The sequence below is a fragment of the Suillus discolor genome, assembly GCF_016758755.1.
Source record: "Suillus discolor strain FC423 chromosome Unknown F5147scaffold_39, whole genome shotgun sequence".
NCBI classification, from domain to species: domain Eukaryota; kingdom Fungi; phylum Basidiomycota; class Agaricomycetes; order Boletales; family Suillaceae; genus Suillus; species Suillus discolor.
In genome coordinates, this window is record NW_024541286.1 from 261,487 (window position 1) to 283,807 (window position 22,321).

Below are 22,321 nucleotides of genomic sequence, written 5' to 3' on the forward strand. Positions count from 1 at the left end.
CATTGTCAGAGGAGGGTTCACAGGATGGCCTCATGAAGGAGCAGGGGACGCACCGGGTACGTTCGTTTTCATTTTCTCGCCAAATTCATCATCTAAGCGTCTTTTTTTATGTCAAGGCTGAAGCCTACTCTGAGTTTAAGGCAGGTTCCCACCTTTGACTCTTATAACGCAATGTGAACATGATTTACGCAGGTCATCGCTATGAACTCGACAGTCCGCAACGCATGCATAGCTGGGGACTGGCCTACCGCTACAAAGGTGCTAAATCTAGATATCGAGTCTCATGCCAATTACACCGCATATGCCAATCGCGCATTTGTTATGGCGCGAAAGCGCGACTGGAACCAAGCACTTCAAGACGCAATTCGGGTGAGATTGACTGACCCATCATGACCTACTTACAAAAGTTGACTTCAATGATGGCATAGTCCGTCAGCATTCAGCCATCGTTAGCAGGCCATATATCCAAGGGCATTGCCCTCTGTGGAAGAAAGCAGGTTCTGGCTGCGAGGATATCATTTGACCTCGCATCCATGTTTACCAACGATTTAAAGACCGATCACTTCCTGTTTTTGATCAAGGCGGGTAATATTTTTCTCGCATAATGCGTGCTTCATTGCGGTTTTTAGACCATTGCGTTGTTCAATGCAAATGAACATCAAGAGGCAATGCTTCGCATCCGAGAGCTGGCTGCGTCTCCCGATGTCGATCCTGTTGTTTGTCGTATAGTGGAAGTGAGTACCATTCGCTCGCTCATGCCAGATTCATGTGTCGTTGTTGATCATTGCCCTTCGCACACCAGGCCTACCTACGCGTCCAAATGGGAGATATCGCCTTGGAGGGCGCGCGCTACAATGAAGCTGTTGAACACTTCACTGCCGCTGCCAATGCTAGCACTTTCTTTTACAAATCACCAATTCATTTGACGTACGATGAATTTGTCGTGGTACGTTGATATGATTCAACCGAAACTTTATTCGTGCTCAACTGCGTGTTTTCCACAGCTTTTTGGCTGGGACCTCAAGTCTTTGTGGAAAACTGCGAACCAGCAACAGTGTTATGCACTCTTTCGAGCAGGTAGTTTTGGAGCAGCCATCGAATCGTATCAGTCCATGATGGATAAGATTGATGAAGATATGAAGGTCGAGTTGTGTGCTTGGTTCACTGGTAAGTATTCGATAACATCTCACTGTCTATGATAATCATCAACTGCACTTGACTCAGCTCTCCAGTAAGATCGAACGCACTCTATACTTCTCATGGAGATGATGCGCTCGTAACGAGCGGTTACTCGCATAGTTGAAAACACAGATATTCAAATAGTTTTTATTTGTATCTTGACGGTAGCTGTATTGCTCAAATGGCCCTTGGTGCTCGTGTCATAAGATGGATCCACAGCATTGTGCACGTATGAGCTGCCGTAGCCCAAGTCCCCTGCCACATAATGTGGCATTTGGCACATCACAAGCTCAGTGACTCCTTCGTCGAATAGACAGTTTGGGGTGCTCAATTCTACTTTCCACGCGATGAAGATTTATATTGAGCCCCAGCCTAAGAAGTGAGTGGGGCGAATAGTAACTGGTGCCTAAACAAGTAGACTTGATGGACATGAGGCAGCGGATAAATTATGGTATCACCGAATATACTTTGCTTGTGCCTCATGGGATCATATCGACAATTCGTCGTCATGGCCCTACTCCACGCTCCTACCCAGCGGACGTTTCGAGGGTGGGTCCCGTCCTAGTACAGCTAGATAGTTTAGTACATATCAATAGAGCAATTTTCTCTCACCTCAAACACCGAACTTCTTCCAAGCACTGTTCGGTGTTTGAATTATGGCAGGTGAGAGAAAATTGCTCTATTGATATGTACTAAACTATCTAGCTGTACTAGGACGGGACCCCCACCGTCCGCTGGGTAGGAGCGTGGCCCTACTCCCAGAATACGCTATACCTCTGTGACAGTCGCAAACCTCATCGATATCTACTCGAACACTGGCTCTCCAAGTTCACGGTGCACCCGTTAGGTGATGCCTCACCTGGTCACTCATTAAAATGACTTACGTTAAAAATTGCCACATATCATGCTGTCTCTCAATTGTGAGGTACGCATACATTCGTCGTTCAATCTGATCAGATCTGGTAACTCATTCCCAACTTTCATGCACAGAACTTTTTCCACACTTCATTGCCTCCAGGTCACGCTTCATGCAATCCTCCGGATGGGGAACAACCCATAGCCCTGGGTAACTTATGATCAGCGCTTGGCCGCATTTAGTCGTTCTCTTGGTCTGTATGCGGCACAATATGAAACGCCTCAAGGCAGACATTATATTCTATAGTCTAGGATCGGCTCTTCGTTCCTACAGGACTTACTCTGAACAGCGCTGTCAGCCGATTTTTCTTTCCAAAGCATACGCACACCAGTAAGTTTTCTCAGCTCGAGAGATGAGAGCATCATGCGACGTGACCATTAACAGGGCCAAGCATTACCATTGTTGAGCAAACTGAGATGTGTTTTACGGACCCAGACGAGCCCAATCCATCCTTCGAGGAGATAGAAAAGCGCCAGAAGGCTGAGGCTGAGGCAGAGCAAGCCCGACAGGATGTTAAGGCTGCCGAAGAACAGATCACTGAGCTCAACAGGTTGAATCAAAAAATACAGGAAGAGGCTAGGGCGGCTGAGCAAGCCGCTAAGGAAGCCGCGGCAGCCTCAGAGGCTCAGGCCCGTAAGGAAAGGGAGGCGATGGCTGAAGCCGAACACGCTGCCAACGAAGCCCGCTTACAGGCAGAAGCTGCTGCTCGTACCGCCAGCGAGGAAGCAAAGAAGCAAGCAGCGCAAGCAGAGGAGGAGCGTAAGCGAACTGCTGCTGTACAAGAGCAAGCCAGACGAGACGCCCAGGCTGCCCAGGAGCAGGCCAAGAAACTAAAGGAGGCTGCCAATGAGGAGAAGAGAAAGGCATCTGTCGCCCAGGAGGCAGCCAACGTGTCGAAGAAAGCGGCAGAAGAGCAAGTAAAGGTAGCCAATGCTGTCAAGGAGGAGGCTGAACGCAAGTTGAAAGAAGGCATTCAACCTGTGGTGACTCCCTCACCTGAAGAAGTTAGCGCCGCCAAGCGGAGAGTACAATATCGCGAGGACCTGTTCCACATCGCAATAGCCGGGGTGGCAGGAGGAGGGAAATCATCTCTCATCAATGCCTTCCGCGGTTTGCGTAATAAGGGCATCGGAGCCGCTGCCACTGGCGTCACCGAGACAACGCTAGTTATGGCTAGATACCCTCACCCAAATGCAGAATACCCTCTTGTCTTGTACGATATCCCGGGCGCAGGCACGCTCAAAATCCCGGACTGGCAGTACTTCAACGACCAAGGACTTTATGTCTTTGACAGCATCATCGTCCTGTTCGACAATCGCTTCACCATGACCGACATCGCCATCCTCACCAACTGCAGACGTCTCAAAATCCCCACGTATATCGTGCGCTCTAAAGCAGATCAACACATCCGCAACATTATGGAAGATATGGGGTATGACAGCGACGATGATGATAGCAGCAAGGTCAAGAAGCTTTACCAGACTGCACGGCAGCAGTTCATTCAGCAGACGCGCCAGAGCGTGAAAGACAACCTGCAAGATGCCAATATACCTGACCAACGGGTTTACATCGTTTCGAATAAAACGATGCTCGATGTCGCGTCGAATACAATGATATTCGATTTTCTGGCAAGAAAGCAGCCGAAGACCATCGATGAGATTGAGTTGTTGAGTGACATGATCCGAGAAGCCCAGATCAGGCGAGGACAACGTGACTGAGTACTGAGGCCTGAGGGGCGACTATGATGATACAGTTCTTACATTTCTTCTTTTGGACTCTTGCTCCGTTATCATACCCTCCATGACCTCCAGACTTGCAGATTCGGTTCTTCTCAACTTCTTCATATGCTTCTTCCTCTGTGCTGATGTTGTTACTTCTCCACATGTGTTACTGCTTGCGAGTGACTGAATTCTATCCGACTGAATACTTGGAATTACAAATGATTTGCAACTGAGATTTCTAGTATGAACCTAAGATCTACCGGACGAAAGGTATCGCACTCTGATGCAACGCAATCCTGTGCCTCCGATGCATCGTGAGATGAATGTATGATCTCGTGCAGATCAAGGGTGCGTCAATTCTGGGATAGGGGTTGGTTGTAAATGCCCCTCTTGTGAATCTACAGCACTCATTCTGAATCAACACCAATTTTCGAAGCACAGCGTATACATTTCAGTAAGCTTCCTCAGCTCAATAGATAGAAGCTATCATACGACATGACGAATAACAGGTCCACTTAACCACTGATCAAGAATGGGAGTCAATGTATCCCTCCTCGAAGCACGTCAGCGTGCAGAAGGCGTGGCTGAGCAGGCTCGCAGGGATGTAGAAGTTGCCCAGGCTGCGTTAATAAAGATCACACAGGCAAATCAAGAATCACAGCAAAAGGCTGCGGAGGATCAGCTCACCGCACAGGCACAGACATATACGCAAATGCTGGCGACGTCGCAGGCTGAATGGGCTACTAGAGAAGTCATACAGGTACAATCTCACAAGGAAATGATAGCGGTGTTCCAGGTGGAATGTGCTGCTATTCAAAAACGAGCAAACATGGACATTCAGTCTATTCAGGAGCAGGTCGAGAAATTGCAAGAGATGGATGTGACTGCGGAGACGATCAATGCATTAAACAAAGTGGCAGAAGAGCGAGTAAAGGTGGCTAATGCTGCCAAGGAGAAGGCTGAACGCAAGTTGAAAGAAGGTATTCAACCTGTGGTGACTCCCACACTTGAAGAAGTCAGCGTCACTAGGCGGAGAGTGCAATATCACTGGGACCTTTTCCAAATCGCAGTAGCCGGGGTGGCAGGAGCGGGGAAATCATCTCTCATCAATGCCCTCCGTGGTTTGCACAATAAGGACACCGAATCTGCTGCTACTGGTGTCACCGAGACAATGCTGGTCACGGCCAGATATCCCAGCCCCAACGCGGAACACCCATATGTTTGGTACGACGTCCCGGGCGCAGGCACACTCAAAGTCCCAGACTGGCAGTATTTCAATGCCCAAGGACTTTATGTCTTTGATTGCATCATCGTCCTGTTCGACAATCACTTCACCATGACCGACATCACCATCCTCACCAACTGCAGGTATTTCAAGATCCCCACGTATATCGTGCGTTCCAAGGCAGATCAGCACATCCGCAACACCATGAACGATATGGGATACGACAGTGATGATGATGAGAGTGAGGACCAGAAGAAGACGCTTTACCAGGATGCACAGGAGCAGTTCATTCAGCAGACGCGCCAGATCGTGAAAGACAACCTGGAAAGTGCTAATATGCCCGACCAAAGGGTTTACATCGTTTCGAATAAGACGATACTCGATGTTGTGAAAAAAAACCAGCCGAAGAACATCATCCACGAGATTGAGCTGTTGAATGACTTGGCCTGGTGAAGAACATGTTGCGGCAGTCTGTTGAGGGAGGTAGTACTTCATGGGTGCGGTAGTGGTAGTAGGGTGCGCCAATTCTGAGATTTGGTGGCTGTGCACTATCGCACCTTCGTGAATGTCAGGATTCTGGCCGGTCTTGGCACAAGTCTATGCAGACTTCAGGCCTACGTCTGGGTAGAAGTCTGGGCACCCCTCGGCACACTCGGCAAATTCAGGCGGAGTAGAATCAACGTGCGATTCATGGTTATTATTATCATCCCGCCCCTTTGCTGCCTGCTGCCCGCCAACTGTCAGGAATGCTGCCTCTATGCCCGCCCGCCACCACTGGAGGTGATGGTAAACCATGTCTGAGCACTCAAATACCTCAGTGACACTCGATACGCCCACTCCTCGTCTTCCTTCCCTCTCCTGGCTTGCCTTATTCACATCGCACTCCTTCCCCCCTTGATGTCCATGGCCCATGCGTTGGTATGCAGCCCCTGGCGGCGGCGGCGGCGGCGGCGGCGAAGTGTGATGTGACTGGTGGGAGAGACGGGTATGTGATGTCAGCCGTGCTCGTAGCGTCTTCAAACTCCGTCAGAGCATCGCCACCTGTACCAAGACTTGTACTTACCCAGACGTAGACTTGAAGTCTACATAGACTTATACCAAGACCGGCCATTTCAGGAACGTCCTCGCACCTTCTTACCAAGTACTATACCTGCAGCACTGTCCATAGTGTGCATTGTTCTCAGCAATTCATGCACCTCTGCGGTCTTGCCTGGCAATTTTTCTTCACCTCTAGATGGAATCAACCCTACTACCCGCCAGTCAACCACAATGCTGCGGGCCGCCTGAAAGACACAGCTACCAACTTGAAGAGCGACCAAGGATTCGCCGTGAACATCATCAGCGAGGCATTCGTCGAGAATGTAAATGCGACTGCCATAGACACTCCTCCCTAGTTCGACGAGTAGGCTCTCAGCGGTCTGACAAAGGAGAACTGCGTACGTGTGCACCTTCGTCATAAGATATATGGACTTGCGTTCAGGTGCAAAATAAGAGCCTCGCGCGTCAAGGAAAGTGCGAGATAATTTCATTTCAGGCCGAGCCCGCTCGTTCGCTGACATCGTCGCCTCATATATAAATTGATAGATATTACGCACCCAGTCACAGGCGAGCACAACAGCACGCTCATCCTCGCGCACGTCAAGTACTTCCATGTACCTTCCTTGGCTGTGGCCGTGGTTTGGGCTTTTTCTTTCTTAACGACTTCGGGCTCAATTCCCGCCACCGTGAATATGAAAACGACGCACATCCAGTTCCCCTTCAAATTCTGGTGCATACGGATCTCGGTCACCATGATTCCAGTGCTCGGGGAGACCCTCATATGGGTTCCATCGGTCTTGGTGCGTGACAGCATCTTTTCCCCATTGTTCATTCCCTGCAGCACCTGCGGCCAACGAGAGTTCGAACATTCGCTGTTCGAGTATACCAAGGCACTCTAAATCAACGTCGACATCCATCGCGGACAGATCATGGCTGGGTTAGAGGTCCAGCCAGGCCGCCTGGAGAAATTTGTAAGTTCTATTGTTGTGATTGGTTTGATATAATTATGATTGGCTACTGTACAGTTATAGTTTTGTTGAATATGGCATAGGCTCGTGACCCGTTTTGATTGGACGGGTACCGGGTATCTAGCAGTTGTACCCGTACCTGTACCCGCGCCAATGCCTGGCGCCTAGCCACCGCCCACTATATAACAGGAGTTGGAAATCATGGTCGGAGTTTAGGATCTTGCCCATCCCCACTTCTACAGTACTCTGAGCAGCGCTAACAGGTTAGCCAATTTTTCATTCCAAAGCATACGCATACCATTAAGTTTTCTTAGCTCAAGAGATGAGATCATCATAATTGAACAAACTCAGAGATGGGATATTTCAGTCGACCAAAAGGGCCCAATCCAGCAGACGAGGAGATAAAAAAGCGCCGGGATGCAGAGGCAGCTGCTGAGCAAGCCCGAAAGGATGCTAAGGCTGCCAAAGAACAGCTCGCTGAGCTCAACAGGTCGAATGAAGAAAAACAGGAAGAAGCTAGGGCGGCTCGGCAGGCCGCTGAGAAAGCTGCGGCAGACGCACAGGTTCAGGCCCATAAGGAAAGGGAGGCTATGGCCGAGGCCAAATGTGCTGCCGATGAAGCTCGCTTACAGGCGGAAGCTGCCGCTCGTACTGCTAGCGAGGAAGCAAGAAAGCAAGCAGCGCAAGCAGAGGAGGGGCATAAGCGAGCTCTCGCTGTACAAGAGCAAGCCAGACGAGACGCCCAGGCTGCCCAGGAGCATGCCAAGAAACTACAGGAGGCTGCCGATGAGGAGAAGAAGAGGGCGACTGCCGCCCAGGAGGCGGCCAACGCGTTGAAGAAAGTGGCAGAAGAGCAAGTGAAGGTAGCCAATGCTGCCAAGGAGGAGGCTGAACGCAAGTTGAAAGAAGGCATTCAACCTGTAGTGACTCCCACACCTAAACAAGTCAGTGATGCCAAGCAGCTAGTGCAATATTGTGAGGACCTTTTCCACATCGCAATAGCCGGGGTGGCAGGAGGAGGGAAATCATCCCTCATTAATACCTTCCGCAGTTTGCTTAATAAGGACATCGGAGCTGCTGCCACTGGCGTCACCGAGACAACGCTAGTCATGGCTAGATACCCACACCCCAATGCGGAATACCATCTTGTCTTTTACGATTTCCCGGGCGCTGGCACGCCCAACGTCACAGGCTGGCAGTACTTCAACGAGCAAGGACTTTATATCTTTGATAGCATCATCGTGCTGTTCGACAATCGCTTCACCGATGTCGACATCGCCATCCTCAGCAACTGCAGGCGTTTCAAGATCCCCACATATATCGTGCGTTCTAAGGCAGATCAGCACATCCGTAATATCATGAACGATATGGGGTACGACAGCGATGGTGATAGCAACACGTTCAAGAGGGTTCACCAGGCTGCACAGCAGCAGTTCATTGATCAGACGCGCCAGAGCGTGAAAGACAATCTGGAAATTTCCAATTTGCCTGAACAAAGGGTTTACATCGTTTCGAATAAAACGATGCTTAATGTGTCTAAGGCAGGGGTATTCGATGTTCTGAAGCAGCCGAATAGCATCGACGAGATGCAGTTGTTGACTGACATGATCCGAGAAGTCCAGAACAGGCGAGGACGACGTGACTGAGGCGGCGACCATGAGTAGTCGGTGATGATACAGTTCTTCTTACATTTCTTCTTTTTGACTCTTATTGATACAAGCATTCGACATGATCATACCGTTCGTGACCGATCTTATCAGATTCCAGACTTGCAGATTCAGTTCTTCCTATGTTTTTTCCTCTGTGCTGATGTTGTTACTTTTCCACATGTACATGTTCTCACCGCTTGCAATTGACTGACTTCCATCTCACTAAATACTTACAATTACAAAGGATTTGCAATTGAGATTTCTGGTAGAAACCTAGATCTACATTCTGATGCAACGCGATCCAGTGCCTCCGACATCGTGAGATAAATCTGTGAACGTATGACCTCGTGCAGATCAAGGGTATCAGTGACGGCGGCGTCGAGCATCCATTCTGGGATAGGGGTTGGTTGGAAATGCCCCTCTTCGTTGTGACCTGGCGTGAATTCACAGCACTCATTCTGAATCAACACCATTAGATTCAATTTTTGAAGCATAGCATACATTTAAACAGTAAGCTTTCTCAGCTCGAAAGATAGAAGCCATCGTACGACATAACGATCAACAGGATTCTCTATCAATCAAGAATGGGAGCGACTCCATCCCTCATCGAAAGAGAAGCACGTCTACACGCAGAAGCCGTGGCTGAGCAGGCTCGCAAGGATGTAGAACTTGCGCAGGCTGCGTTAATAAAGATAATCCAGGCAATCTCAAAAATCACAGCAAAAGGCTGCCGAGGCTCAGCTCGCCGCACAGGCGCAGGTATACAAGGAGATGGTAACGACGTTGCAGGCTGAGCGGGCTGCTAAGGAAGCCGTGCAGGTACAATTTCACAAGGAAATGATAGCGCTGGTCCAGGCGGAATGTGCTGCTATTCAAAAACGAGCGAGCATGGACATTCAGTCTGCTCAGGAGCATGTCGAGAAATTACAAGAGAGGGATGCAACTGCTGACCAGGAGGCGACCGACGCATTAAAGAAAGTGGCAGAAGAGCGAGTAAAGATGGCTAATGCTGCCAAGGAGGAGGCTGAACGGAAGTTGAAAGAAGGCATTCAACCTGTGGTGACTCCCACACCTGAAGAAGTCAGCGCCGCTAGGCAGAGAGTGCAATATGACGAGGACCTTTTCCACATCGCAGTAACCGGGGTGGCAGGAGGAGGGAAATCATCTCTCATCAATGCCTTCCGTGGTTTGCGTAATAAGGACACCGGATCTGCTGCTACTGGTGTCACAGAGACAATGCTGGTCACGGCCAGATACGCCAGCTCCAACATGGAACAAATATATGCCTGGTACGACATCCCGGGCGCAGGCACACTCAAAATCCCAGACTGGCAGTATTTCCATGCCAAAGAACTTTATGTCTTTGATGGTATCATCGTGTTGTTCGACAATCACTTCACCATGACCGACATCGCCATCCTCGCGAACTGCAAGCATTTCAAGATCCCCACGTATATCGTGCGCTCCAAGGCAGATCAGCATATCTGTAACATCATGAACGATATGGGCTACTACAGCGGCGATGATGAGAGTGAGGACCGGAAGAAGACGCTTTACCGGGCTGCACAGGAGCAGTTCATTCAACAGACGCGCCAGAGCGTGAAAGACAACCTGGAAAGTGCCAATATGCCTGATCAAAGGGTTTACGTCGTCTCGAATAAAACGATGCTCGATGTCGTGAAGGGAAAGCAGCCGCCGGAGAACATCATCCACGAGATTGAGCTGTTGAGCGACTTGGAATGGTCAAGGACTGGCCCGGGTGAAGAATATGTTGCAGTCTGTTGATTCGGAGGGGAGTAACACAATTTCCAAATTTGTCTAGTTCAATTAGAATTCATTTGATTTGAACTTTGAATCCATGTTTTCAGCTACATTCTTCTATGCACAGGCGCGCCTTACACGCTGGACTACCGTGTTCGCGGTAGTTGATAGGAGACGCTGTGTGCTTCGAAAGAAGTTACTCTCATGATCGTCGTCGGACGTTTTCAAGTAATATGAACAAGGCCTGTGCACTAGGGTTCGTATTCTGTTCAATCACTTCACCGCCACTGTTACCCTTGTCGGGCCCTCGAGGCTGCTGTACGTATGCCATGATATTTAAGCCAGCCGAGACATCCCCAGACACCCCAGATTCTCAAACGGCATTCTCATAGAGACCTACATTGTCAATCAATTCAGGTCAGTAATCGGCTCCGACTCAATTTAACTTTGTCACAATCCATGTTTGTTAACGTCCTGTTAGTGCCACAGACCAACCTACGAAATCTTCATCTACAACTTTCTAAGTTCTAATCATGGGCGGGGGACACTCACGCCACGAGCCAGACTGGGGAGCAATCCGTGCACAACAAGAAGCTGAAGCTCGCGCTCGCGCCGCAGCTGAGGCTGCTCGTCAAGAAGCAGAACGTGCCGCTCAGGCAGCCCGTGCAGAGGCCGAACGGCTCATGCGCGAGGCGGAAGAAGCACGAAGGCGCTTTGAGGCACAACAAGCAGAGGCAGCTAGAAGAGCGCAAGCTGCTTATGAAGAGGTCCAACGACAGCGCCGCGAGAGAGAGCAAGCCGAGCAAGCAGCACGTGCTGCTCGCGAGGCCGCAGAAGCATGGGCTCGCGAAGAAAGAGAGCGTGCCGAACGACTGGCGCGAGAGGCTGAAGAAGAGAGGTGCAGACAACGAGCTGCCCAAGAAGCTGCTAGGCAAGCTGCCATTGCTGCCCAGCAAGAACATGAACGGCAACAAAGAGCCAGGGAAGAGGAAAACAGGAGACTCCAGGCCGAGAGGGAAGCAGCTGAGCGCGCCGCACAACGAGCTGCTGAAGAAGCCAGGCAAGCTCAAGCTGCGAGGGATGAAGCCGAGAAACAATTGCAAGATGGCACCCGACCTGTGGTCACGCCTACCCCTGAAGAATATTTTGCTTTCAGGGCCAAGATGCAGCATACCGAGGGTTTCTTCCATGTTGCTGTCAGCGGGATTGCTGGTAGCGGCAAGTCGTCACTGGTAAACGCGTTCCGAGGCAAGCATAATATGGATCTTGATGCTGCCGCAGTCGGCGTGAACGAGACCACTCTCGTGGTGGCCAGATACCCAGACCCAAACCCATCCAGCCGCTTCGTCTGGTACGATGTTCCCGGAGCGGGTACCTTAAAAGTCCCCGATTGGAAATACTTCAATGATCAGGGGCTCTTCGTCTTCGACTGTATCATTGTCGTGGTCAACAACCGTTTCACTGCTACTGACGTCGCTATCCTTTCCAACGCTAGGCGCTTTGGCATTCCCGCTTTCATCGTCCGCTCTAAAGCGGATCAGCACATCAGGAACCTCATGAAAGATATAGGCTATAACAGTGACGATGAAGGCGGAAACAAGGCTAGTTACTTCACGCGGGCGCGTGACCAATACGTGGCAGAAAGTATCCGTAGCATCAGGACTAACCTCCAAGAGGCGAACATACCTGATCAACCGGTATATCTCGTGTCGAACATTGCTCTACAAGCAACTGTTACCGGCAAGACACCGAAGAAGATGATGGATGAGGTCAAACTGCTCACAGATTTGGCGGGCACGGCTCAGCGACACGTTTAGGTGTTATGATACGATTTAGACTTGGTTTGGATCTGCATATGTTTTCTACTTTTTGTCGTATGAATCCGTAATATACATGCTCTCAGTCTTTGTACATTTCAGTTGCAGAAATATAGAATATCACGATCGCGCTGTTGTTATGTTGACATCAAATGCATAAATGTTCGTAGTACGCAGCAAGATAGGACCCTCAACGACACGACTCCTTCAACTACACAGTACCGGACTCGGTTGCCCGTCACCTATATCGCTCGATCTTATTCCTCGATCTCGATCTCAACGTCGTTCTCATCCGAATCACTTGAATAAACCTCTGATTCGTCATCCTCTGTCTGGCGGTAAAGGCCAATTGATTCCATGGCCGACGGTGACCTAAAATTGAGTAGTCCAAGGGTGTCAACTTTCCCCATGGAATCGCAGAACAGCTGTAAAGATCCCATGACATCGATCGGAAACTGGTCCGTGGAGGCGGCCTCAAAGAACCACCGAATTGCAGCTTTGTGGTGCAAGTCTGGCATCCATACATTGTCCTCGATACGATGCCATGCGGTCCCAGCTATGCTCATTTAGTTGATTCCTATCATCAACATACTTGAGCATTAGATGTACGCACATGGAAAGGCACAAATGCTGAGGGTCGGGCATTTGTTGCCCCACATTTGAACCATCATGAAGTCGCATCTGTAATCGGACACAAATGTAAAGCCCGATAGTTCTCGATTGCGTGCGACTTCGATGCGGAATTGACTGAGGGAGCTGAAAAAAGGAAGTGCTGTTTCGCATGCTTCGAGAAACTGCATCCATAAACGTCGTGAGCTTTTGGAGCGCAGTAATAACTTACAGCTACATTGGCAGGGTCGTGCAGACCAGGTGTCATTCTAGTGAATGTGAAGCTTTTGATCTTTGGTAGCAAAGTCGCGACGTGCATTAAAACTTCAGCATTCCAGTGAGGACGGCACAAATGAAGCTCGGTGAGCGTTGTGGAATATCGAGAAAGGTGCCTGATGAAATGTGGGATCTCTTCGTTGTCGTCCTCGATTTCTGGAGACAAAACAGATCGCAGGGGAGCATCCGGAGAAATCATAAACAGCAGAGATTGGGGAAGGCAGACGGAATTCAGCGAGGAAAGGGATATTCCGCTGAATTCGGACAATGTAATAGATCTAATATCGCTCGGAGATATATGGAGCTCCTGAAGCTGTGGGTGCCTCCTGACGAACGAAGCAAGAGTATGGGGTTCCATTGTAGTGGCAAAGGAATGAAGGTTTGAGAACGTGCAGGCATCAAATGACAGAGATGCTCCGCAGTAAGGAAACATTAACCGGATATTTTCCACGTTTATCGCACAAGCCAAGGCACGGGACAGCAGTTTGTAAAAGGCGGACAGATAGAGATAAAAGGGTCTGTTGGAATTGAACGAGCGTGTTTACACGTATGCGGGTTACAAGAGGCAAACGCTTACCCTCCTGCGAGACTTAGGCGAGAAAATGCTAAACCTGGCCACAGGAGAACTTTACGGACGGAGATAGCAGCAATTTTGTTTGAAATGAGGGCCTTGCAAATTTTTATCGTTTCACCGTTGGCCGCCAGGGCCAGAGACCGATAGAGCCATCGTGTCGCACGGGGTTGGAAGCGATTTGAGACGGTGCATAGGGAGAATAGAGTCCCCTTTGGTAAGAGATGGGTTATTTCATCCAAAAGCTCATCTGGGAGGTCAGTGATGGTGGGCATAATCCTGTATCCGGCTCAAGAGGTGGAATTGTCATTGTTAAATGCACGTGTGTTGTTTGTTTCTGTTGATTTCTAAAGCCTTTGGCAAACCATTCGAAATTTGGTTGGATAATATATTGCCTTCATTCGAGGGTATTATCTGCAATTTTAATTGACCTGCATATGATGTTCTGACCATCGGTGCAATATCAATAAATTGTTTGGCAATTGTAACGTGGTACTTGTTTAAAGTTGACTCCGGCCTGTGGTCTAAAAATCAAAAGTCACGTGGTAACGCGTTGTTGACAAATATGTATTGTTTGTAGTTATGGGTCCAGCATTATTTGGTTCACGTTCGATTTGTGAGTTGTTCAGACATTTAAACATTTCTTGCTTCAAGACAGGCGCCTTTTTTCAGTACCGGCTTCCTGTCACGAAGGCTTTAAGCCGTTTACGCATTCACGCATCCAACGCTCTCTCATAAAGTCAAGTCCAAGATCCATTAACAAGCATTTATCAACGCTCAACGATCATCTCAACGTTCACCATGATTCCTTTTATTCCAACTCTTATTCTGGCTTTCGTCTCGTTTATATCATCAGCTTTCGTGATTTTTCGTATAGTAATTCCAATTCTTCCGCCTCACCCTTTAAGCAGACGTGTCGCTCCCGTGTGTATTCAGTTTTCCCATGAGCCTCAAATAGCTAATCTTTTTTTAGTCCGAGTTTGGACTGCCTGACTATAATTTTCGTTCTCTTTCTTCAGCCGACAAGAGCCACCTGTGGTTGGCTTCTCTTGATATCCTGGCTCTGTGCGTCTTCATTTGGCAGGCATTTAGTGAATACTATGGTGGCCCTGCGTCATATGGCGAGGCCCATGACGCTGCATCTTCAGCAAGGTTGTGGTTTGCCTTGACAATCAGGCAAACCTGTCTTTTTGTGGTGTCCGCACTCACGTTGATCAACATTCGTATGGGGCGGTCGGTGTCTTTCGGATCCAGACACTGGATGTTGTGGGCACCCACCCTGCTCCTGGGGCTCGCGTCAACTATACTCTCTGGCTTTTTTGCGGCGGGAGGTATTCCAAGTCTCTTCGTTGGACTTTTGGCATATTCCACTACTGTTGCCGTCCTGAGCAGTGCATCATTTGGCAGTCTTGTGTACACTCTCGTGGTGATCCGACGCAATCTCGCTGCACTCAACGATCCCGCAGACAGCTGGCCACCCACCAAAGAAGTCGAAGATAAACCCCGCCCCTCGTTTGCGACTGAGGATGTTGACGTCCTCAGGGAAGGTAGCTCCTGGCTCACCTCTGATGCCGGCAGTACGCATCAAGATTCAGTGTCCAACTGGTCTTTCTCAACTCATCAAGCGCACCCCCGTCCTGGTTCCTTGGGCGCCGACTGTGCTGTGACATCTAAAACCTCCCTTGCGCCTAAATCGTCTTACTGGTTCGATCCGCCCACGCCTATGACTGGTGACGCATTAATTCCACCAGTCCCATCATTGCCTTCATCATGCCCTTCATCGCCCGCTGATGCACTAAGCTCCGATCCTGATCCTTTCCGTCGTGATGCTCCGGGTCGGCCACGTCTCGACTCGCAGAGCTCATGGCTGACCTCGCCGTCTGGGTCTCAAATCTCACTATCTGCATGGTCCTATCCCACTAGCCATCAAGGCGGCGTCAGTGCCGTGGATCTTAATGCTGAGCTTCTTCCCCAATGCAATCGCCCCCCGACCCCTGCTCTGTCAACTGCTCGAGTCCTTGGAGGATACGGATACCAGGGTGATTCAGAAAGGGGTATTGCTTCTCTGGCGTATAACGGCAATGATGTTGACATCTCAATTTATCGGTACGCCTGCTGGATGATTACAATTTGGGTACCTTTAGTAAGTCCTCCTTGTTTGACGCTACAATTGGCTTTAATGGCTGGTCATTAGGTGCTTTCCCTACCATATATATTATCTTTTGTTGGAAAAGGCTTCGTATCTTCTGCCACGCCTCTTCTTCTTGCCCTCTCGGTCACGCTGTCTTCGCCTCTCCTTGCCATGAATATTATTATGCGCTCGCCCATCCCCATCCCGACTGGTCTTTTCGACGTCCATGGAGAACCTCCTTCTATCTGCATGCGGGCGCCATCTCCAGCTGTCACACTCACCGACTGTAACCGCGAGTGCAAGCGGTCTGGGTCAGTTACAGTTGTCGAAGGGAGACGCTCTGGAGATGTCTGGCTCTCACAAGGGGATGCCGTGGAGGGAAAAGGTAAACTTAGCAGGGCACTTGGCCTCATGACCCCTGTTCCGCGCCTAGCTGTACTGCCCCCTGAAGATGAAAAGGAAGATGGAGAGATGACGCCCCCTCTGCCAATGCAGACTGAGTCTGAATCATTCAATACTTCTGTGTTCCCTAATACCCCCGGGTCTGCGGAGTTCGGGAGAATTAGGAAGCAATCAGTTCAGTCGAGGATTTCAGGCGATGAATTTGCTTCGAGAATAATGGTTGCCCAGAGGCATTATTCTGCGCTCGCAACTACGGTGATTGTCACTGCATCGCCGGAGAAGAAATGTGGCGATTTACTCACTGTAACTACTGGTGTTGGCGTAGAGAGGAAGCCGGTCCTTTCTAGTTCTTCGCACCTCCGCTCTCGCTCTGTTTCCTCGGTCATCGGTCAGGCGATCAGCACAGACTATAGCCCTAGCCCCAGCCGACCTCCGTCTCAACCTCTTCCTCCCACACCTCCTAATGTTCGTCTTGCCAAGCAACAATCAACGCGCACTCTCATCCACCGGAAGTCGTATTCGTCTGGTTATAGCTTCGGCGCAACTGTCAATGACGATGTTAACGAGATCGATGTGCTCACCGCTGGTGTTCTGCCGCTTCTTGTACCTGGTTTAAAGGTTGGAAATGATATGAAGCTCAAGGATTTCGAGTTCGAGTTCGACCCCCCTGTCAGCAGCACTGTGACAAAGAAGAAGCGCCTGCCAGCTTCCTGCACTCAGAAGGATAATGGTGACTTCGGTGTGCTCGCCAACGGAGAGGGGGAAAGTACCGCGTTGCACTCGACAACCGCCAATGGCAAGGTCGGGCTCAACAAGGCGTCTGCGCACAAGAGATATCAGTTCAGTCTTCCTAGGTAAGCTAGCCCCTGACTCCCACGTTTGTTCTGATGTTGGTTGTGAAGTCTTGGTCTTCGCAAGGACACAGTCGATAATTTGAAATCCGAGATTGGTCGCACGCTTGCTACAAGGATTGGGGGTTACACTACTGTAAACGATGGAAGGGGCAACACGGCCTGGGCGGACGAATCGGCCTCCAACCTTCTCGCAGATCCCCCCGTGAATGTTGATAAGCAACCTGTTCCGAATGATGCTTCTCTCGGTCGCACGGCGTCTACTCGCACTCGTGGTCTTCGTGCCGAAGTCCCTCACGGCATGGAAAGTGCACGTACCTCCGTCGCTACCCTCGACACTGCAACAATACTTCCTCCGTCATCCGCTGCATCCACGGTCACCCTCTTTGATCCTATGACCGAATTTGATCCTGCTGCGCAAAGCACGCCACTGCACGAAAAAGAATATCATTTTGCACGAAAACATCAAGCTGCCGCTATGCCTCGCTCTCAACCGACTTCAAAACGCTCAAGCATTGTCTATATTAGATCATCCGAAAAACACACTCAAGCACCATCAGAGCCAGAGGCTCAACCGCCCACCGAACGAAATAATACCGATGACATGTCATCTCTTACAGTCGCACAGTGGTCCACCCAGGTGGTGAAACCACTTATACTCGCATCCAAGCAGCGCAAGGACGCCACAGGGCCCACAACGAAGTCGAGCTCGAATTCTCTTCGCACTCTTTCCCTTCTTAAAGATCGTGATTCGAACCATGACAGTACTGGCGACGCCCGTAACGGGTTCGCAGGTACACGACCGCTCGTTCTTGGAAAGAAGAAGTCAAAGACAGTGAAAGAACACGATGAGAATGTTGCTCCCAGTGCTAGTTCTGTGAACAAGCATCTGAAGCCGCTCAAGCTTAGTCGGACAGAGTCGAGCAAGGTTCGCGGAATGCTTCGCAAGGACGAAACGCTCCCTATCGTGTTGGTTCGCCCACCGTCTGACCGGATGGAGTCGATTTACGAGGTTCGGTGAACACTGACTTATAGTTTTTACGCTTTCCCCTCAAATCATGCTATTTGCTTTGGGCTCGTTTTTTGCTTCCTTGAGCGTCTGCTCTTAATTTTTTTTTCGTTTTCGTGCTTTCATGTTGCTTTTACATTTTCCGCACTGCGTTTGGTTTCGCTATCACGTTTCACATAGAAATTTAATTGTCACGAAGTTAACTAATGTCCAAATTATTGCATGTATCGTCGACGCCATATACAGTACAGCTTTATGCCTTACCCTTCCAATCTTATATGTTGATCCTTTTCGTGTCGGTCACAATCAGGCTTGTGTGGTGGCATAACATTGTGATATGGATCGCTAGCACCTGCCAGTGTCATCAGTAAGTACATCAATCGACGATTGAAATAGGTGCATAAGCTAATTGATCACAGAGATGAACCATTCGGTGAAAGATTTGCTTCTCATTCATGTAGATCTACCACCGACATCTCATAGAGCTGTCCTTTTCATTCGTGTGTGGCCGGGTATCCATCCTTCCCTTATGCCAAAGGCCGTCGTCGTACATGCTTATGACGATCAGGACGGTGCGTTGTTTCATGTGAGTCATGTCAGATTCTGTCCGGCTAGTTTTTGCTGACGGAACTTCGTTAATCGTAGTCCCTCATAGACTGCGAGATTGCTCGAGACACAGATGCGAGCCACGCACAATCTGCCGAATACACGACAAGCAATTTGGTTGTGCAGCATTTTCATACCAATACAACCTTGCGTGTGCCGGGTGCCCGCCTTGAAGGCTATATTCAAGAAGATCATGATGATCAAGACGTTAATACTACCATTTCCCACTTCCGCGAAGCCCCTGCACTGTCCGATCACGCATTGTCCCTCTGTAATCGGTACGCAATCTTCAAGGCTTCTCGCGGTTCCTGCTCCGGCCGTCGTTCGCGGACTTGCAAGCCTGTAGATCCAAATGCAGAGCGGTCTTGTCAAAGGATCCACTGCCGTCTGGAACGTAAGCTCCTGCTGCAGATCCTGCAGCGGTAGATTATAAGCCATCCCAAAGGTAGGTAATGTATTCATTCGATGCACTTGCACGAGCTGCAGTGATCTCTCCGCTCAAATCGATCTTCAACCTTTCATCCATGCTAGAAGCTCGACTCCCAAACGCTCGCTGCCATTGCCATTGCCCAGGCTGGCTATCGGCTGTATGTTATACCATTGGCATCTTGAAGAACAACAAGTCAACACTACGCTCTACCTCTACTAGCTACTACTGTGAAGATGCAACTTCATGAACTAGGACATATATGTAGAACCGTTTCGCAAAATTAAAATTACATAGTTCGTCATATCGGATAGGCGACAAAGAAATGGCGTATTGTAGTGGTATTAGGACTATTGCGTATTTGTCAACGATTGTCGGCGGCGGGTCTGTATATACCCATCGTACGCATCATTCGCATCCTGCAGAAGAGTCGCCAAAAGTGTCTGTTCGCTGCTGTTGAGCCCTGACAGATCAACATCTCCAGGTTGAAAGATACTCGTGTCGTCCTCTTCTTTCTCGACCTGAGCCACCACTTGCTCCCTCCACTTCTGCCATACTGGCGTCTCGTTGGGCAAAAACTCCAACAGAATTTTCATCGGCTCGATATCCTTGAGAGGCCGTGGTAAGTTTTCGCAAAGAACGAAGCATGTGAATGCAGCCATGCTAGTCCGAGTGCCAGCTTTGAAACCGAGTATGGCTGTCTCGTGAAGTTTGATAGTGTCGCAAAAGAGTTTCCGTTGTAGTTTTTCATTGTCTAGGGATGCGAGGAAGGAGTTGTACGCCCAGGATGCGACCACCGATGTCAGGAACATGATCTGACCGATCAGCGATCCCTGGGGAATGAGGAGGAGCTGCAGCAGAAACTGAACCTCAAGGAGCAGCGAGCACAGACCGATAGCTGTATACTCTGGTGCTCCTTTCAGCTTTAGCGAAAATTTCCCCTTCGTGATGGCATTCACGTCCTTTTCCTTTCCCTTCAGGATGATGACGCCATTCTGCATCAAGAGGATCCCGTCTCCTGGAGGGGAACCCTCCGCTGGGTTCTTGACCGTTTCGATATCAAGGACTCCGGAGCCGATGACAAAACACGTGACACCACTAGAAATAATTCCGAGGAGGATCATCGCAAAGCAGTACCAGTCTGCGTATAAGGCGGAAAAGACGCATGTAGTGATGCTGACCAGGATAGGGAAGCTGGCGAAGATGGCGTGGTGATAGCTCATTGTCTGCACAGGAAGGTTGTGATATGCGATTTCAGGGACAGTGACGATAGAGATGCGTGAATTTGTAGTGGTTCGTGTGGCAGGAAGAGAAAATGGTGCTACATCATCTGTCCCCTGCGTTAGGAGATGTGCAAAGTGTCCTGTCTGTTGCATGATAGTTCCTGAGCGTGACGCCACGTATTTCGGGCCAGTCTTCACGTCTAGCTTGAATGCAATAGCTGGATCGTGATTGGAGCCAGGAAAAAGACCGCTCCAAATTCTTGACTTGGATATCCTGCCAAACTCCTTGGCTATAGTGTAGCTTCCGGGGGAGTTGTACCAGCCGAGCCATCTACGCCCCCTATACAGGTGCACAGTAGCCATGGCGGTGACAGCTTCGTCGCCGCCGAAAAAACCAGCAACACCGGAAGCATTGAGACTGAATTTGTTAGAATCGGCAATTGGCGAAAGCAATGGAGGCATCTAAGACGATTCAGAAATTTCGAGTTTTCGGGTTGCGCGTCACTATATACCCAAGGCTAGACCTGCGGCCGGCTCTATCGCATGTTCTGGAACTGGGAGGGCGAAAATAGCCCTTTCTGAGAGCTTGTGGTAAGCGCTCTGAACCCTGATCGCATGCGAGTGGTGCGGGCCCCCTCGAGGTGGCCGTACCAGCGTCAAAAATCCATCCCGTAGAACTTCAAGTTCGCAAAGAAGAACGATCTCGTGACCGTTCGAACATGTCATACGATCATGTCGCGAATAGTTCGTCATGATGACTACACTTGAGCGCTCTAAACCCTGAACCCTTCCGAGTCTATACATCACGGAAGCTCCCCACATGGTATCCGCGCTAGCACCAGAATGTGATCCTGTAAAACCCAGTAAACGAGATTAATCCATGATCCCGGTTCAAGCATAATACGTAGCGTTTTTACTTTGTCAGAAGAGAAGGCGACAGTTCATTGGCAGTCGGCAGCGTGTACATCATCCTCGGTTAGGGAACAACATATAGCCGTGCATGATGCATTGATGCTTGGATGCTCTGTGCAATGCGATGGATAGTCATCTCGATTCGATGATCGAGTGTGACACGAACTCGGGAAATGCCGTCGGCACTCGGAAACAAATTGTAACAATCAGTGGTTCAGAACGGAACTTAAGCTTAATCTATAGCTAATGCTCATGGGCGTCACAATCCAAAACCCACAGCCAATTCGAGGTTTGAACCAACCAACCATCCAAGGGAAAATATCGAGTTAGCAGGTTGCCCAAATTTCTTGCCAACAGCATGATCTCTCGGTGCCAGCGGGCGGCGAAATCGCTTCATCCCTACTCAAGAATCCTGTAACACCCGATTGAAATGTGACTGGTTTATTGATAGATCGAAGGTGGGCATGGTATGAGTCACTGCAACAAAAGACCTTGATCATTGCCTTTGCTTCAATGCAACCAGTTGTCGAACACTACTCGACAAGGCACCAACTTGACGGGAATTGAAAGCGCTTGTTTACGTCGCTGAGGTATGTTTCACTGCACGGTGGCTTCATCACGATGTTTTCCATCTAAACTTGACTATTTATCTATTGTCAATGTATAATACAAGTTCGCGATATTGAGACTCGACTGTTTGGTTCCTGCTTCAATAGGTATCGTCGTCTTACTGACGGCTCACAAATGCCTCGTTCTATATAGCCAAATCCAAGTCGCCAAGGTCTCACTGCCCAAAATTCCGTGGAGCGAGAATGACCGTTCACGCCGAGTGTGGGGAGTCATTGTAGAAATCATTAAGCGGCAGGTCTATCCAATAGCCTTGGCCGGGTCTTACAGTCTGAACGAGGTTTAAACACAGCTGGAAGTGCTGTTGGCTGCCGTCGTGTCCCAGACTTTGGCCCAGACATTGTCCTAGACCGGCTGAATCTCTGACATTCTGATACAATGGGCCCTTGGTCGGCCTTTCAAC

The 22,321-nt window shown here is 49.6% G+C and overlaps 10 protein-coding genes across 10 annotated transcripts; 7 read left to right on the forward strand and 3 right to left on the reverse strand.

Annotated features, from left to right (window-relative positions):
- Nucleotides 1-2,745: 2,745 nt before the first annotated feature.
- On the forward strand, nt 2,746-5,494 carry F5147DRAFT_638145 (interferon-inducible GTPase-domain-containing protein; the record flags this gene model as incomplete). Its single annotated transcript, XM_041432965.1, has 2 exons — nt 2,746-3,805; nt 4,737-5,494. 2 exons carry the CDS (start codon nt 2,746-2,748, stop codon nt 5,492-5,494), a joined length of 1,818 nt encoding a protein of 605 aa, XP_041291140.1.
- A 737-nt stretch (nt 5,495-6,231) lies between these two features.
- Nucleotides 6,232-6,435, forward strand: F5147DRAFT_579613 (uncharacterized protein; the record flags this gene model as incomplete). The annotated part of the gene is made up of 1 exon (XM_041431494.1): nt 6,232-6,435. The coding sequence occupies one exon, from the start codon at nt 6,232-6,234 to the stop codon at nt 6,433-6,435; it is 204 nt and encodes a 67-aa protein (XP_041291141.1).
- A 236-nt stretch (nt 6,436-6,671) lies between these two features.
- Nucleotides 6,672-6,996, reverse strand: F5147DRAFT_638148 (uncharacterized protein; the record flags this gene model as incomplete). The annotated part of the gene is made up of 1 exon (XM_041432966.1): nt 6,672-6,996. One exon carries the CDS (start codon nt 6,994-6,996, stop codon nt 6,751-6,753), a length of 246 nt encoding a protein of 81 aa, XP_041291142.1. The 3' UTR covers nt 6,672-6,750.
- Nucleotides 6,997-7,400: 404 nt separating this feature from the next.
- On the forward strand, nt 7,401-8,791 carry F5147DRAFT_806065 (interferon-inducible GTPase-domain-containing protein; the record flags this gene model as incomplete). The annotated part of the gene is made up of 1 exon (XM_041443362.1): nt 7,401-8,791. One exon carries the CDS (start codon nt 7,401-7,403, stop codon nt 8,691-8,693), a length of 1,293 nt encoding a protein of 430 aa, XP_041291143.1. The 3' UTR covers nt 8,694-8,791.
- A 443-nt stretch (nt 8,792-9,234) lies between these two features.
- F5147DRAFT_838176 (interferon-inducible GTPase-domain-containing protein) lies at nt 9,235-10,481 on the forward strand (the record flags this gene model as incomplete). Its single annotated transcript, XM_041444131.1, has 2 exons — nt 9,235-9,358; nt 9,417-10,481. The coding sequence occupies exons 1-2, from the start codon at nt 9,281-9,283 to the stop codon at nt 10,479-10,481; spliced, it is 1,143 nt and encodes a 380-aa protein (XP_041291144.1). The 5' UTR covers nt 9,235-9,280.
- A 75-nt stretch (nt 10,482-10,556) lies between these two features.
- On the forward strand, nt 10,557-12,365 carry F5147DRAFT_703159 (interferon-inducible GTPase-domain-containing protein). Its single transcript, XM_041437838.1, has 2 exons — nt 10,557-10,874; nt 10,939-12,365. The coding sequence occupies exon 2, from the start codon at nt 10,991-10,993 to the stop codon at nt 12,272-12,274; it is 1,284 nt and encodes a 427-aa protein (XP_041291145.1). The 5' UTR covers nt 10,557-10,874; nt 10,939-10,990; the 3' UTR covers nt 12,275-12,365.
- Nucleotides 12,366-12,402: 37 nt separating this feature from the next.
- Nucleotides 12,403-13,706, reverse strand: F5147DRAFT_245427 (uncharacterized protein). Its single transcript, XM_041428815.1, has 3 exons — nt 13,116-13,706; nt 12,888-13,068; nt 12,403-12,830 (listed from the first exon to the last, which is right to left on the reverse strand). Exons 1-3 carry the CDS (start codon nt 13,590-13,592, stop codon nt 12,532-12,534), a joined length of 957 nt encoding a protein of 318 aa, XP_041291146.1. The 5' UTR covers nt 13,593-13,706; the 3' UTR covers nt 12,403-12,531.
- A 248-nt stretch (nt 13,707-13,954) lies between these two features.
- Nucleotides 13,955-18,619, forward strand: F5147DRAFT_754033 (uncharacterized protein; the record flags this gene model as incomplete). The annotated part of the gene is made up of 6 exons (XM_041440273.1): nt 13,955-14,052; nt 14,471-14,654; nt 14,704-15,873; nt 15,925-17,117; nt 17,166-18,490; nt 18,543-18,619. The coding sequence occupies 5 exons, from the start codon at nt 13,955-13,957 to the stop codon at nt 18,133-18,135; spliced, it is 3,615 nt and encodes a 1,204-aa protein (XP_041291147.1). The 3' UTR covers nt 18,136-18,490; nt 18,543-18,619.
- F5147DRAFT_775417 (uncharacterized protein) lies at nt 18,545-19,155 on the forward strand (the record flags this gene model as incomplete). Its single annotated transcript, XM_041441720.1, has 2 exons — nt 18,545-18,709; nt 18,769-19,155. 2 exons carry the CDS (start codon nt 18,545-18,547, stop codon nt 19,153-19,155), a joined length of 552 nt encoding a protein of 183 aa, XP_041291148.1.
- A 302-nt stretch (nt 19,156-19,457) lies between these two features.
- F5147DRAFT_775418 (uncharacterized protein) lies at nt 19,458-20,841 on the reverse strand (the record flags this gene model as incomplete). Its single annotated transcript, XM_041441721.1, has 2 exons — nt 19,458-19,506; nt 19,562-20,841. The coding sequence occupies 2 exons, from the start codon at nt 20,839-20,841 to the stop codon at nt 19,458-19,460; spliced, it is 1,329 nt and encodes a 442-aa protein (XP_041291149.1).
- Nucleotides 20,842-22,321: the final 1,480 nt, after the last annotated feature.

Coding starts and splice junctions, on each gene's coding strand:
- F5147DRAFT_703159 (XM_041437838.1), top strand. CDS start 10,991: ATGGGCGGGGGACACTCACGCCACGAGCCAGACTGGGGAGCAATCCGT.
- F5147DRAFT_245427 (XM_041428815.1), bottom strand. CDS start 13,592: ATGTTTCCTTACTGCGGAGCATCTCTGTCATTTGATGCCTGCACGTTC. Junction 13,069..13,115: donor ACGACCCTGCCAATGTAGCT/GTAAGTTATTAC, acceptor TTATGGATGCAG/TTTCTCGAAGCATGCGAAAC. Junction 12,831..12,887: donor CAGCATTTGTGCCTTTCCAT/GTGCGTACATCT, acceptor AAATGAGCATAG/CTGGGACCGCATGGCATCGT.